Source organism: Bombina bombina, chromosome 1 (assembly GCF_027579735.1).
Source record: "Bombina bombina isolate aBomBom1 chromosome 1, aBomBom1.pri, whole genome shotgun sequence".
In the NCBI taxonomy this organism is placed as follows: domain Eukaryota; kingdom Metazoa; phylum Chordata; class Amphibia; order Anura; family Bombinatoridae; genus Bombina; species Bombina bombina.
The window spans coordinates 971927887-971944285 of NC_069499.1; the positions used below are offsets into that span (position 1 = coordinate 971927887).

The following is a 16399-nucleotide window of genomic DNA, read 5'->3' on the forward strand; positions in this document are numbered from 1 at the left end:
GATCCATGAGGACCAAACCGGCTTCATGCATGCGAGATCATCTGTAGTCAATATCCGACGAGTGCTACACTTGATTCGGTATTTCTGGGATGGCAATCACAATGGAGTGAACAAACCACTCCCGGAGGCCTTCCTGCTGTCCCTAGATGCAGAGAAGGCCTTTGATAGGGTGGAATGGAGTCACCTGTTTCATACTATGGCCAAGTTCAATATCTCGGGCCCCTTCACGGCTTTCCTCAAAAACCTATATTCCTCTCCCGTTGCGAACATCTGTGTAAACAACACGTTCTCCCCCAATGTGACTTTGGGGTGAGGAACTAGACAAGGCTGCCCCCTGTCGCCGCTACTATTCAATATGGCCCTAGAGCCACTGGCGATAAAGCTACGCCAAATCTTCCCAGGTATCAATATGGGAGGGGTCCCCCAACAGCTGGCATTATATGCGGACGATATGATGTTATTTGTGCAGGATCCGAAGCTGCATATCCCCTCGATTTTGCAAACTTTGAGCGACTTTGGCTCCTTCTCGGGATACAAGGTCAATATGCAAAAATCAGAGATCCTATGGTTAAATAAAAAAAAAAGGCAGTTTGCATGACTATCCATTTGTACCGGCCTCCCAGAGTTTAACTTATCTTGGAATTCATATCCCTGTTAATCCCAATAAGATATACTCTATGAATCTAACCCCCCTATGTGCCAAGCTCTGCAGCTTGATGAGAAGCTGGAAATCTCTTCCCTTGTCGCTGGCGGGTAGGATCAGCCTAGTGAAGATGGTGGTTCTTCCCCGCCTCCTATACCCGCTACTTATGCTACCTCTGTTACTGACGAAGTCAGATGTGAAGTTATTGAATGCGGCGACACGATTCTTTGTCTGGAGGGGGGGTAAACCCCGAATATCGGCAGATAAATTATCTATGCCATACCTAAAGGGGGGTCTCTCCCTGCCGGACTTTAAACTTTACAACTGGGCAGCGCTGATCCATTTGGTCTTAGACTGGCAGGTGGACACACAACATTTTTACAGGCCTAACTTGGAACGTGCAGCCCTTGGGGGAATCTCCCTAGCATATTTGCCACACATGGCGAAAGCTGGAGCGGCTAAATTGGTGGGCATGAACTTGCTGTATCGTGACCCATTAAGAGCCTGGCACCAGGCACATAAATTCTTAAAAAAAAGTTGCCACAGCTCTGTCTTTCTTCCCCTCCACAGTAATCCGGACTTCCCAGCGGGGTTGGATATGAAACCCTTTGATTATTGGGAGAAACTGGGTTTGAAGTCGGTGGGATCCTTGCTGGAGCCCCTGACTCGCTCGGTAAAATCCTTTTCGACGCTGCAAAGGGAGTTTAATCTTCCGAATGCTCACTTTTATGCCTATTTGCAGACGCGTCACTATTTGAACACACTGATTAGGGATAACCCGGACTTCTGGGATGGTTCCCCTTTTCGACTTACTCAATCCCTTTTTAAAATGGGCAGATTCTCTCTATCAGAGATCTATCAAACCTTTCTACAGGATAGACTGACGAAAATACAGTCATCTGCTGTGATGGGGTGGGAGAGAGAGGGGGTCCCAGGGATTGCGGTGGAGGAGACCCGGAAAGCATTAGAGAAAGTCAGAAAGGCGACTCTCTCGGTGACTCTCCGAGAAACCCAAACTAAATTTTTACATAGAGCCTACCTGACCCCTAAGTGTCTGGTCAAGTGGGTACCTAATTGCCCTAATAAATGTTCTAAATGTGCCGCGGAGGCCCCGGGTCTGTTACACTGCATATGGGATTGCCCAGTGATTCGACAATTCTGGCATCAATTGCAATACTGGATAAACAAGAAATTGAAGGTCCCAATTTCACTCAATTCCACAGATATCCTGTTTCTAAACTGGGGTGCCCAATATAAACACTGTGACATAGAACTGACCATGACTATCCTACTTGCACGAAAGTGTATCCTAAATAATTGGACCAAGAGGACAAGACCTACTATAGCTTACTTTCGTAACATCCTGAAAACGCATTTATTTATAGAGCAGGTAGACACCAAGGTAGATGTCGGTAATAGACTCAACCTGTTTTTAAGGAAATGGCGCAGACTGATTTTGACCTTTGAACTCCAAATTCAAAGACAGATTTTATTACCATTTCAGCACTCTGAGATATTCTTGGAGAATTCCTTGAGGGGCGGGTGGGCACACATACTTTATCCAAGGAACTCCTAAAAAGTCTACAGAAGGAGAGAGAGGCGGGAGAGACAATTATATCCCTTCCTTTCCCCTCCTTTTCCCTTTTTTTTTTTCTCTCTTCTTCCCTCTTCACGCTGTTCACTAAGTGATATCTTAAAAAGCAAACTCAAGGGGACTTATAGGTCTGGGTTCACAGGGTGTGGGAGGGAGTTTTGACAGTTTGGGTAGAGGTCAGGGGGGCGGAGGGGTGGGAATGGGGGGTGTTATAAAATATAAAATTTGTGAGAGGTAAGCACATTTGGGATACGTTCATGACATAAGTATGTTACAAACAGCGGAACCAAGGTTGTGTTGAAAGATTAATATATGACAATGTGCCCAACTGTGTTGGTGCTTGATCCTGTTGTTCCTTTGATATCTGATGTAACCATGAGTTCTCATGTGTGATACTCTCAATAAAAAGAATTAAAAAAAAATATATATATAATCATTTATAATAGACCTTTACGTTTTTTCTTTACAGTGCTCCCCATAGAAGTCTAGGGTAGTAGTAAGCACAGTCACGATATCTGAAATCCAGAGGTTAGCGTGCCTTGGTCTTTTGCTTGCGTGCTAACCTTTACATTCAACTTGTATTACCATAACCTGGCGGCGATACATTTTTACTTTGTGCACAGTTAGCCCACGATCGAAAAAATAATTTAGTGAGAAGAAAATTTTGCTTTTAAAAATATGTTAAAGATTATATACAACCCCTTGGAGGACTCTGCTACCATATATAAGGCAAAGATTATTGCTGATTTAGACTGATCTGCTATCTATAGTTAAAGGGACATTCATCTGGAATTTAAAAAGGCATTAAACTAAAAAATAAATTTGCATAAAATTTTAAACTGTTTACTAAAAAAAACTACTTTATTTATTTTGCCTGCTTATACTTTAATATAACTGTTGACTGGAGTCATCCTGCAGGACTTAGAACTCTGAAATCATAACATTCAACACAGTGATTGATTGATTGATTGATTGATTAATTTGTTTAATAGCTCATTTATATTGGCTAAAGAAAAAGAGTAAAATATAAATATACTCAAAATTTTCAAGGGATAGGTCCCTGGATTGCAGAACAATGCAGGTTTTGCTAAAAAAAACAGGGCTGGACTGGGAATAAAAAGCAGCCCTGGAAAATTTGGAGACCAGCCCTATTTTCCGTTGAATCAGTAGAATGTGCACGCCCCATTTTTCTCAAAGGGGATTACTGGGATACTTCTTCCACCATTTTTCCCCCCCATAATTATTTTATATTGGTTTGTATTAAAAAAAATGCCAGAATATTGTAATATAGGCACCCTACAACCCAAATTAATTAATTAATCACTCCTTTAAATTTAAGATTTCCAACCCCAGCTGCTGCAGCCCACCGGGAAATCTGCTGGTATCCTGGTAGGCCAATCCAGCCTTGCTATAAAAATTACCAATTTTTAAATTTTAAAAAAGATTGTGTATTTAGAATTTTTGGAATACATGATTAATTTCTTAAATATATTATACTTGTATAAAGTTACTATGTTATTTTGGTATTTTCTTTAAATATCCCAATCATTACACTCATAAACGCGGTTTTATTGGCCTTTTTCTGTAATTAACATTTTAACTATCTATCTATATACTGTATATATGACAATGCTACACAGTCTCATTTCACCTTCTATCATGCATATGCAAGAGCTGCATTTATTCATGTACCTTTAATTATAATAATATTAACTTCTCCTTACATTAACCCTACACTACAAAGTTCCTAACTATGCGGTCGATCACATTCCTCTAGAAAAATTAATCTAATGGTTTTTATTAGAAAATAACCATTAAGTCTAAGGAGATTTTTTAGCATAAGTCATTTAAAGGGACATCAAACCCACCATTTTTCTTTTATGTATTCAGATAGAGAATACAATTTTAAAAAACATTCCAATTTACTTTTATTATTTAATTTGCTTCCTTCTCTTGTTATCCATTGCTGAAAGGTTTATGTAGGTAAGCTCAGGAGCAGCAGAGAAACTATATAACGATTGTCATTGGCTCACCCATGTGTTTAGTTAGAAACCAGTAGTGCATTGCTGCTCCTCAAACAAATGATACCAAGAGAATGAACCAAATTAGATAATAGAAGTAAATTAGAAAGTTGTTTAAAATTGTATTCTCTATCTGGATCATGAAAGAAAGTTTTTGGGTTTCATGTCCCTTTAATAAACTTTTTTACAGGATTGTAATTGACCCCTATATCATCTCCCTGAAGATTTTTGACACCTGACAATAAGGCAACTAGTTATCCTAACCTCCCCAATCGCTCTATTCTTGCATAAAGTCTTTCACAACCTACCAGTTGTTTCAGCATTTCTGCACCACTTGACTTGCCCCCTGGGAGATAAATGCCAGTAAACGAGGCACAGATGGGGCCAGATACTTGAAAGTCATCTGCATATGAAGAATTTAAATCTTTAGCCTCAGTGATTTGAACAGAAAGACAATTATGGGGCTGAGTTCGTTTTTAAATGAAGCTGTAATTTGCGGCTTGTGAAAGTAATCCTTTAAAGCGTTCGGTGGAGATATACACATAAGTGCCGGCATCCCGTCTTTTCATTTCCCTGCTTTGCTGTTAATACAATTAATCAAGAGACTTTGAACTCTCTCACCCAGAGAGTGGGATTTAAATTTGATATGTGATTACAAGCCAAGGCTTCCAAGGGCTTTAAACATTACCATGGATTTTACTAAAGGTGACTGCTTCACAGGTGGGTAAACTGAAATCCAGTTTCAGAAAAATACACCTCACAAATTGGTTGGTGTAACCTGCTTCCATACATGCTCTCAGTTTACAATCTAAATAACAGGTATTAATATATTCTACACAAAACTTATAAATAAAGGGACTTCAGAAATTCTTGTGATCAATTAAATATTCCTCTAAACATACAGTGAAGTCATAAAGCGAACCATGCTTATATATACAGCATATATATTTATATATATATAGTCATCCATGTAGCTCATTCCTGGCCTGGTGACTAGTATAAATGTCTGTGTGTGTGTATGTTTAGTTCCTGGCATTTGTGTGATCACTAGTTGTTTCATATATTTTGTATTGCTCATTTGAAGCTTGTTTATGTCTATGAATAGATTGATCTTACAATTAACAGAATCTTTAAGGGGATATGAAAACCACATTTTTTCTTTCATGATTCAGATAGCTTATACATTTTTAAACAACTTTCCAATGTACTCTGTTGTCAAATTTGCTTCATTCTCTTGGTATCTTTTATTGAAGAAGCAGCAATGCACTCCTTGGAGACAGCTGCCCACTTTTGTAAGCCAATGATAATGAGCTTACAAGTTCAGCCACCAATCAGCAGCTAACTCCATGCTCCTGATCTTAACTAGATATGCTTTTCAACAAAGTTTGCTAAGAGAATGAAGCAAATTAGATAATAGAAGTAAATTGGAAAGTTGTTTAAAATTGTTTACTCTATCTGAAACATGAAAGAAAAATGTTGGGTTTCATGTCCCTTTAAATACCTATTTATTGGTGTGAAACAGTTTTTTCCACTAATGATTACTATCAAGGTGGATACCAATATATAACAGTTGTAAGTTATACTTTGTTTACATTTACTATATAGTGGAGTAGCTTTAAGTCTAGGTTGTGTGACTAAATACTAAATATACAAATTGTTGAACGAGGAGGATATAGAGATCATAGTGGATGAGGTAGTGGAGGAAATTATGGTAAAGAGGAGAAGAAGGTAGGCGTAGCATTGGATATGATTCTCCCACAGATGTGGAGAAGAACTTATGACATAAGAGAGAGAACTTGAAGACTGGATGATTTCTCAGTAATTTATACGACAAAATATATTGAAAAGTAATCGCAATGGGAAGTTCAAGAGGCTATTTCCCCCACAATGTGACAGTGTGTCTTTTTTTTCAGGTACATATGTTATGACGGTAACTGCTCATGATGCAGATGACATCACTACGTCTAATGGGATTGTTATGTATCGGATTGTGGCACAGAGCCCCCAGAGCCCATCTCAAGACATGTTTGTGATACACAGTGAAACTGGAGCCATTAATACAGTGGCTGCAGGACTGGACAGGGAGGTGAGAAATGTTGTCTTTACTTGTCATGTCATATCTGCGTATCTATATACTTTATAGAAGGGCCCTTTCCATGGTGATATACCTTTGTAATATACATTCCCTATATCTTATATCTGTTGTTCTGCACACTGCTCAGTACAACCAACGACAAAAGTATTAAGGGGAACATTTTCACTTAAAGGGATAATAACCAGTAAATAAATGTTAGATATAATGATGTAACATAGTAACATAGTAGATGAGGTTGGAAAAAGACCAAAGTCCATCGAGTTCCACCTATAAAAATCAAATATACCAAAACAAACCTTAGCCTTAGAATAGTACCATCATATTAGGTTTACCCTGTATCTATCGTTACTGCTGAGGACAATTAGGGACATATATAAAACAGACAATACAGGAAAATGTGCAAACAAGGCTTTGTGGAATATAACTACTTGATGCAGTGTCCACACAGCCTTGCTTGCACACTCTTTTCTTAACTATTTTATATCTGTCCCACATTATCCTTAGCAGAAGACATAGACAAGGGAAAAACCTAGATTCTATCATGGAACTTTATATATATATATATATATATATATATATATATATATATATATATATATATATACGTATATATATATATATATATATATATATATATCCAATTTCAGCAGGGATGAAGCACTCCAACTTCCGCACTGCTAACAAGGCAGCCGTAGTATTCTATTGCCCAGGGTGCCTACTAAAGTAATCAATATGTTCCTCAATAATTGTAGCACTCACTCGGTCTTAAATATAAAATCTTTATTTCCTCTTTAACGTTTCGGGGGTTGCCCCCGTCCTCAGACAGCTTAACACCTTAAGCTGTCTGAGGATGGGGCAACCCCGAAACGTTACAGAGGAAATAAAGATTTTATATTTAAGACCCGGTGAGTGCTACAATTATTGAGGAACATATATATATATATATCTATCCGAAGAGAGAGAACAGCACTCCTGAGATAGAACAAAAGCTAGAATAACTTCCATGCCTGTTCATTTCTATTGCAACTCAGGGTGCGCGTTCTTTTAGCACACTATGCCCCTTCACAGAGAAAAAAATATCCTGTAGCATATCAGTCTGATCCTGCCCAATGACAGTCCAGCGCCGAAATACCAGGCAATTCTTCTCTGAACATGAGAAACACTCAAAGAGATACAACTGCACCTCACTGACGAGGCCCACAGAAGGCCGAAACGATCGTCTAGGGTTGTGGTTTCTCTTGTTCAGAGAAGAATTGCCTGGTATTTTGGTGCTGGACTGTCGTTAGGCAGGATCAGACTGATATGCTACAGGATATTTTTTCTCTGTGAAAGGTCATAGTGTACTAAAAGAACGTGCACCCTGAGTTTCAATAAAAATGAACATTCATGGAAGTGATTCTAGCTTTTGTTCTATCTCAGGGGTGCTGTTCTCTCTCTTCTAATATTTATGCAAATTACTCTTGGGTCTCCCTAAGAATAATGAGGAAACCAGAAGTGGACTCCTTGCACACATGCCCTTAGAGAGATACAACTGCACCTAATTGAAGAGGCCCACACAAGGCCGAAATGATCGTCTGGGGTTGTTGTTTTTCTTGTTCAGAGAAGAATTGCCTGGTATTTCGGTGCTGGACTGTCATTGGGCAGGGTCAGACGGATATTCTACAGGATATTTATTCTCTGTTAAGGAGCATAGTGTGCTAAAAGAACGTTCACTCTGAGTTGCAATAAAAATGAACAGGCATGGAAGTTATTCTAGCTTTTTTTCTTTCTCAGGAGTGCTGTTCTCGCTCTTCTGATATATATATAAACTCAGTGCAATTGCTAAAACAAACAGTTTTACTTATGGAACAAAATTAATCATGAATATGTATTGCAAAGGGTTCATTTTTACAACACATATTTAAAGGAAAATACAGTATTGTCGCATAATCAATAAATGCATGATAATAAGACAATGCAATAGCACTTAGGGGCAGATTTATCAACCCCCGAATGCAGCTGTCTTAAGACCACTGCTCCTAAACTCGTCCGCCACCTCTGATTCGGCGGACAGCAATCAGCCCGATTGGATACGATCGGGTTGATTGACACCCCCTGCTAGCGGCTGATTGGCCGCAAATCTGCAGGGGGTGGCATTGCACAAGCATTTCATGAGAAATGCTTGTGCAATTATAAATGCCGACGGCGTATGCTGTCGGCATTTATCAATGTCCGCCCACACAATGATATTTCGGCCCCCTAGTCTAAACTTCAAATTAGTAGTACATTTTTTTATGTTTATTTCCATTCCCCCTGTATCATGTGACAGCCATCAGCCAATCACAAATGCATATACATATACTCTGTAAATTATTGCACATGCATAGTAGGAGCAGGTGACTCAAAAAGTTTAAATATAAAAAGACTGCACATTTTGTTAATGGAAGTAAATTGGAAAGTTGTTTAAATTTGCATGCTCTCTCTGAATTTTGACTTGAGTGTCCCTTTAAGCATTTTGTGTTACAGTTTATTATCCCTTTAAGTAGCTATATCATTATAGAGTAGCAACAGTGTGTTCAAGTATCAGTAGCATCACAGGCATTGTAAGGTGTTTCTGTCGGTCGCCTTATCAAAAAGCAAAGAATGTCACAACTATTCTCAATGTGTGTGCATGTGTGTGCAAATAGTATATTATTTCTGACAATATTTGCTAAATATATTATCCATACTATGAATTATGTATTAAAACTATGGTATATTGCACATCTGCCATTTTGTTGAAAAAAATTCTCCTGTTTCCTTTTTTTTTTATATATTCATCTTCTCAAAAATCTATACAGATGTGCTATTATGCTTGGAGGTAATCAATGTTTACAAATTACCTGTGTAATGTATGCAAAGCCCATTAGCTCATAAGCAATGTGGTAAATCTGAAGGGAATGCGTGTGCACTGGGTTGGGATTGATAAATCCAAGCCAAGTGAAATTCCTGCTTCACAACAGACATCAAGAAATCATACATTTAAAATAAAACAATTCATGCGTTCCTAATTATCTTGATCTACTATGACAGAGAAATGGAAAGCCTTGAGGCTGCAATACTTACACATTGTAGGGTCTTTTGTAGATTGTTTGGGTGAGGACAGCAGCTCAGCAATTAAATATATTTACATATGTGATCTCTTGCCTTCTTACTGCATATTGTGTATCAAAGGGTGGTAGAGATAATAAATATGTATTAACAATTTAAAGCTTTTAGCAGGTATGTTTTTTTTAGCTTCTTTCAGTGCAAAGATTTTAGAGACCCCTTTTATGGTTTAGTTGTGTAGTATATTTTACTATTTACTTCTAGTGAGAAAATATATGGCAGATATATGAAATTGCATTTAATGGATGTTAGTTAAAAGTGATTCCGAATATATGTAAAAAGTTGACTGAAAAATGTCACATGAACCCCTCTATGTAAAAAAGAAAGATATTTTACTTTAAAACTTTCCCAATGGCCGCATCCTATTATAAAGGGACTCTAAGTATCCAATCAGGATTCTAGTCCCAGAACTTACAAGGAAGCATGCATCAGGTATATGCAGGCATAGTCCCTTTATTTCCCTCTTCAGTTTATTATGAAATCCCATGAGATTAGAGTAAAGCAAAGTGGTAACTCAGCACTGATGATGCTGTTTGGCTTTTGTTGTTTTTTCCCACCATGCAGATAGAAATGAAATGGCAGTTAAGGGGTAACAGCTCACACTTGTGAGCTGAGGAAATATGGAGGCAAGATATCTTTATGTTTTTCATAAAAATGCTTGTGTAATTTTCTAGTCAGCTTTTTACAGATATGCTGCATCACTATCAAATGATTTAGCATATAGGTAACAGGTCCCTTTAAAGCTGAAATGATTATAAGTAGATACAATAAATTAATAATGAATTTATTGTAATAGGAGGAAACAAAAATGCTACAATTTTTTATTATTTCCTGTGTTCCTAAAAATATGGAACAGTGGTATGTACATAACTCAAAAAGTAGTTGGAAATTCTACATTAAAGATTAACATAAAAAGTTAGTTTGACAACTAAATTCAATTTATTATCCACAAAGTGTGAAGCATACATATTAGACTAATACATTAGAAAATTAAAACTTAACATTTATTGAATTGCAAGATATTATTAAATAAACTCAGATGTGGTAGTCCTATTTACCCCATAAACTGTTACGGCTAGATTACAAGTTTTGTCAGTAAAAACTTGCGGAGCTAACCCCTAATCTGCTGCCCCCAACATTGCAGACACCTACATTATATTTATTAACCCCTAATCTTCCGCCCCAACGTCGCCGCCACCTACCTACAATAATTAACCCCTAATCTGCCGACCGGACATCACCACCATTATAATAAATGTATTAACCCCTAAACCGCCACAATCCCGCCTCGCAAACACTATAATAAATTTCATTAACCCCTAATCTTTCCTCCCTAACATCGCCGCCACCTACCTACAATTATTAACCCCTAATCTGCCGCCCCTAATGTCGCCGCTACTATAATAAATTTATTAACCCCTAAACCTAAGTCTAACCCTAACACCCCCCTAAATTAAATATAATTTAAAGAAATCGAAATAAAATTACTATAATTAAAAAAATTATTCCTATTTAAAACTAAATACTTACCTATACAATAAACCAAAAGATAGCTACAATGTAACTAATAGTTACATTGTAGCTATTTTAGGATTTATATTTATTTTACAGGCAACTTTGTATTTAATTTAACTACGTAGAATAGCTATTAAATAGTTAATAACTATTGAATAGCTACCTAGTTAAAATAATTACAAAATTACCTGTAAAATAAATCCTAACCTAAGTTACAATTACACCTAACACTACATTATCAATAAATTAATTAAATAAATTACCTACAATTATCTAAACTAAATTACAATTAAATAAACTAAACTATAGTACAAAAAAAACAAACACTAAATTACAAAAAATAATAATTACACCTAATATAAGCCCCCAAATAAAATAAAAAAGCTCCCCAAAATAATAAAATTCCCTACCCTATACTAAATTACAAAAGTAATCAGCTCTTTTACCTGCCTTTAAAAGGGCTTTTTGCGGGGCATTGCTCCAAAGTAATCAGCTCTTTTTACCTGTAAAAAAAATACAAGACCCCCAACATTAAAACCAACCACCCACACACCCCTCACATTGACCTCGCATTCTATAGGCTGATCCAATCAGCCAATCAGATTTTTCCTACCTTAATTCCGATTGGGTGATAGAATCCTATCAGCCAATCGGAATTCGAGGGACGCCATCTTGGATGACGTCATTTAAAGGAACCTTCATTCGACGTTAGTCAGTCGGCCGAGGAGGATGTTCCGCGTCGGAGGTCTTGAAGATGGAGCCGCGGATGGATGAAGACTTCTGCCGGATGGAGGACCTCTTCTGCCCCGCTTGGATGAAGACTTCTGCCGGATGGAGGACCACATCACCCGGATTGGATGAAGAATTCAGCCCGGCTGGGTGAACACGGCTCAAGGTAGGGTGATCTTCAGGGGGTTAGTGTTAGGTTTTTTAAGGGGGGATCGGGTGGGTTTTAGAGTAGGGGTGTGTGGGTGGTGAGTTTTAATGTTGGGGGGTCTTGTATTTTTTTTTACAGGTAAAAGAGCTGATTACTTTGGGGCAATGCCCCGAAAAAAGCCCTTTTAAGGGCTGGTAAAAGAGCTGATTACTTTTGTAATTTAGTATAGGGTAGGGAATTTTATTATTTTGGGGGGCTTTTTTATTTTATAAGGGGGCTTAGATTAGGTGTAATTAGATTAAAATTCTTGTAATATTTTTTTATTTTTTGTAATTTAGTGTTTGTATGTTTTTGTACTATAGTTTAGTTTATTTAATTGTATTTTAGTTTAGATAATTGTAGGTAATTTATTTAATTAGGTTAGGATTTATTTTACAGGTAATTTTGTAATTATTTTAACTAGGTAGCTATTCAATAGTTATTAACTATTTAATAGCTATTCTACCTAGTTAATATAAATACAAAGTTGCCTGTAAAATAAATATAAATCCTAAAATAGCTACAATGTAACTATTAGTTATATTGTAGCTATATTAGGGTTTATTTTATAGGTAAGTATTTAGTTTTAAATAGGATTAATTTATTTAATTATAGTAATTTTATTTCGTTTTATTTAAATTATATTTAATTTAGGGGGTTTTAGGGTTAGACTTAGGTTTAGGGGTTAATAACTTTATTATAGTAGCAGCGACATTGGGGGTGGGAGATTAGGGGTTAATAATTGTAGGTAGGTGGCGGCGATGTTGGGGGGCAGATTAGGGGTTAATAAAATTTATTATAGTGTTTGCGAGGCGGGATTGCGGCGGTTTAGGGGTTAATACATTTATTATAATGGCGGTAATGTCCGGTCGGCAGATTAGGGGTTAATAATTGTAGGTAGGTGGCGGCGACGTTGGGGGGCAGATTAGGGGTTAATAAAATTATTAGTGTTTGCGAGGCGGGATTCCGGCGGTTTAGGGGTTAATACATTTATTATAGTGGCGGTGATGTCCGGTCGGCAGATTAGGGTTAATAAGTGTAGGTTGGTGGCGGCGACGTGGGGGGGGGCAGATTAGGGGTTAAATAATTTTATTATAGTGTTTGCGATGTGGGGGAGGGGGCTCGGTTTAGGGGTTCATAGGTAGTTTATGGGTGTTAGTGCACTTTTTAGCACTGTAGTAAAGAGCTTTATGTTCCGGCGTTAGCCCATAAAACTCTTAACTACTGACTTTTTTATGCGGTAGGAGTCTTGGAGGTAGAGGCTGTACCGCTCACTTTCTCCAAGACTTGTAATACCAGCATTAGCCAAATCCTATTAAAAAGATAGAATATGCAATTGACTTAAGGGGATTTGCGGTAGCCAAAAGTTGCAGAAGAAAAGTGAGCGGTACACCTGTACCTGCCATACTCGTAATACCAGCGAGCATTAAAAAGCAGCGTTAGGACCCCTTAACGCTGCTTTTTAAGGCTAACACAGAACTCATAATCTAGGTGTTAACCTTCACTTTCTATTTAATAGAGCAAGGGTTACTATTAATTCCACAATAAATATAAATATGGCAACATATCTATTTATGTTGCAGAAAAAAAATCTTATTGTATCAAGTTACAAACTATGATTCACAGTGCACATATTGTTAGTGCTCATCTTAAAGGGACAATCTAGTCATAATTCAAATAGGGCATGTCATTTTAAACAACTTTCCAATTAACTTTTATCATCAAATTTGCTTTGTTCTCTTGTTGTTCTTAGTTGAAAGCTAAACCTAGGTAGGCTCATATGCTAATTTCTAAGACCTTGAATGCTGGCCTTTATTTGAATGCATTTGACATTTTTCACAGCTAGAGGGTGTTAGTTCATGTCTGCCATATAGATAAGATTGTGCTTACTTATGAGAGGACACTGATTGGCTAAAATTCGAGTCTCTCAAAAGAACTGAAAAAAGAGGGCAGTCTGCAGAGACTTGGATACAAGGTAATCACAGAGGTAAAAATATATTAATATAACTGTGTTGGTTATGTTAAACTGGTGAATGGGTAATAAAGGGATTATCTATCTTTTTAAACAATAAAAAAACTGGAGTAGACTGTCCCTTTAAACAAACTTTATTAAATTTATGCCTGTTATAATTATTATAGGATTATCTTGTGCATTTATGCCTGTTTTAGGCTCATAATAATTATTTAAGATCAGAAAGCAAAATTAAAAAACTGCTACATTTCACCTGACTTCCCCTGACATGCGATCCACTAATGTGTCTTCACACTTGTGGATAATAATTCGAATCTAGTGTTCAAACTACATTTTTAAGTTAATTTTTAACTTAGAATTTCTAAGTACAAGAAATTAATACTCAAAAGACTAGTATTGTCATAATGATACTCATTATCATGGAAGGATGTTCAGTGTTACTAATAAAGCATCAATATATGCCATACTACAATTCAGAGTAAATTCTACAAACACAAATAGCAAACCAAAATAATTCAGTGGTAAAAAGTGATCTGCTTATGAAAGTCTGCAATATTCTATACTGTTATGTGACAGCATGTTCTTCAAGGATATTGCTGATTGTCGCTATGATGTTACCATTATATCCATACCTGTCATAAGCACAAGAAGGTAGCCCTTTTCTGGACTTTAGCACATGACAGTGAAGGAAGGGCCAATGCTTGTACGTTAAAGGCACCAAATTACATGGGTCACATGGAGCGACAAAGAAAATCACCTGTTAGAGCACAGCGATTGCAAAGTGTCATTCTGAACAAAAAGCCTTGCTTATTCGACTGGCAGTGTGGCTCATTTGAGACAGAATTTCTATTATTTGCTATGCCCCCAGCTGATAGCCAGCTCACGGCCTTTGATAAGATTGTATCAGCTTTGTTGTTCAGTGTGGGCACCTCTCTTTGTTCATTTTCAGCCTGTCACTCAACATATCTGGTAGGTGGTCATATGACATACTTCAAGGTCAGGCCAAGTAAGAAGGTCATACATTTATTCCAATGAAAACATCTTAACATCAGTATGAGTCTCAGCCAAAGTAAGAAAAAAGAGTTAAAATACTTAACACAACAGTAGAATTTATACAGTTTGATTTTTCAGGTAGCTCGTAAAAGCAAAACTGTTCTATCAATAGCCTTCCCTAAACAATTTGATAAGCAGCAATAGAACACTCAGTTACTGTCAGCAGTAAGAGAATTGTAAACTTAGTAGGCTGCTGGCCTTGGTGCTGAAATCTCAGGAATGTGGTTACAATGCAGAACAACTGGCAGAAATGCTGGTGCCTACTTCTGTTCATCTGAAAGTCTTTTTGGCTTGAGATCATTAACGAATTATCTGATTAATTATTTTTGTCCTGAGGTCATGAACACCTTGTTTTCCAATTGGTTGCTGCCTTCTTTTGAGGCTTTTTTATTATAAACAATATCAGATACTTGCATCAAACAAAAAGTTGCAGTTTGTAAGTCATCAAACATTTTTTTATTATTATTTTGACTGCAGATGTCAATTTGTCTGAAAAAAAGTGAACATACCTAATTATTGAGAGCTATGTAAATGTAGCATTTGTGCATGATTACAAATGTCAGGAGGTACTTATAGAAGTGCTACAGGTCTGTAGCATCTCTTTCTTTGTGTACATAGGCTTAGATGTCCTTGATGCTAATCCCATTTATCTAAAATTCCCTGCTAATTAAGTTATTTATGAACTAATTGGCAGTAGATGAATAACACACTTCAGAATGCTAACAACATGCATGTGTGGATTCACGTTTGTATATTTGTTTTTGCTACTGCTTGGTTTTGTCGTAGATAAAACTCCCAAATCGTTATTAATGGTTCCATCTGGTATTTATTTGTCCATTACAATTACAAAAATCCACATTTTAGCCTTACTAATATCTAAATTATGATTTATTATTGTATTGTAAAGTTTTAATGACCATAAATGGCTATCGCTTGGTCTCTAAAATACTGTATCAAATTTTGGTATTTATAAAATACTATATTTTAATGGGCTTGAGTTTGAGCAAACTTTATGAAAAACATATATAAATAGTGATATAACTTGTTTTCCACTGGCTTTTAAGTTATTATTCAGTTTGTGAAGTTTTCAAGAAACATACAATTTAAAAAATCTAATCTGTTAATTCTACTTACAACCAAGAAGATTTCAGGATTGATTAAAGGAATATTAAGGGCCAGATTTCAAGTGGCGCGCTAACAGATAACCACAAGTGAAAAGCGTTTTGTTGCATCTATTTGCATGCTTCATGTGTAGCGTTTGTATTACATGGTAAAAGAAAACGTGATTGCTTGAACACAATTTAAGTTAATGCTCATCGGGATTACGCGTCCTTAGAGCTCTGGTTAACTGTTTTGCAAAACAAAAATGTGCACATAATAACATAATCTAATAAAAATTATTTAATAAAAAAATGCACAATAAAGTTATGTGCTCAAAGATATTAGGTTGCCGATTGGGTTGAC

At 36.8% G+C, this 16399-nt stretch overlaps 1 protein-coding gene across 1 annotated transcript in view; it reads left to right on the forward strand.

Moving 5' to 3' along the window:
• CDH4 (cadherin 4) overlaps window positions 1-16399 on the forward strand; it is a 442653-nt gene that overhangs the window by 330237 nt on the left and 96017 nt on the right. The window contains exon 7 of the mRNA XM_053716006.1: window positions 6172-6344. Coding sequence (XP_053571981.1) covers window positions 6172-6344 — 173 coding nt within the window. The remainder of the gene's footprint in view (window positions 1-6171; window positions 6345-16399) is intronic.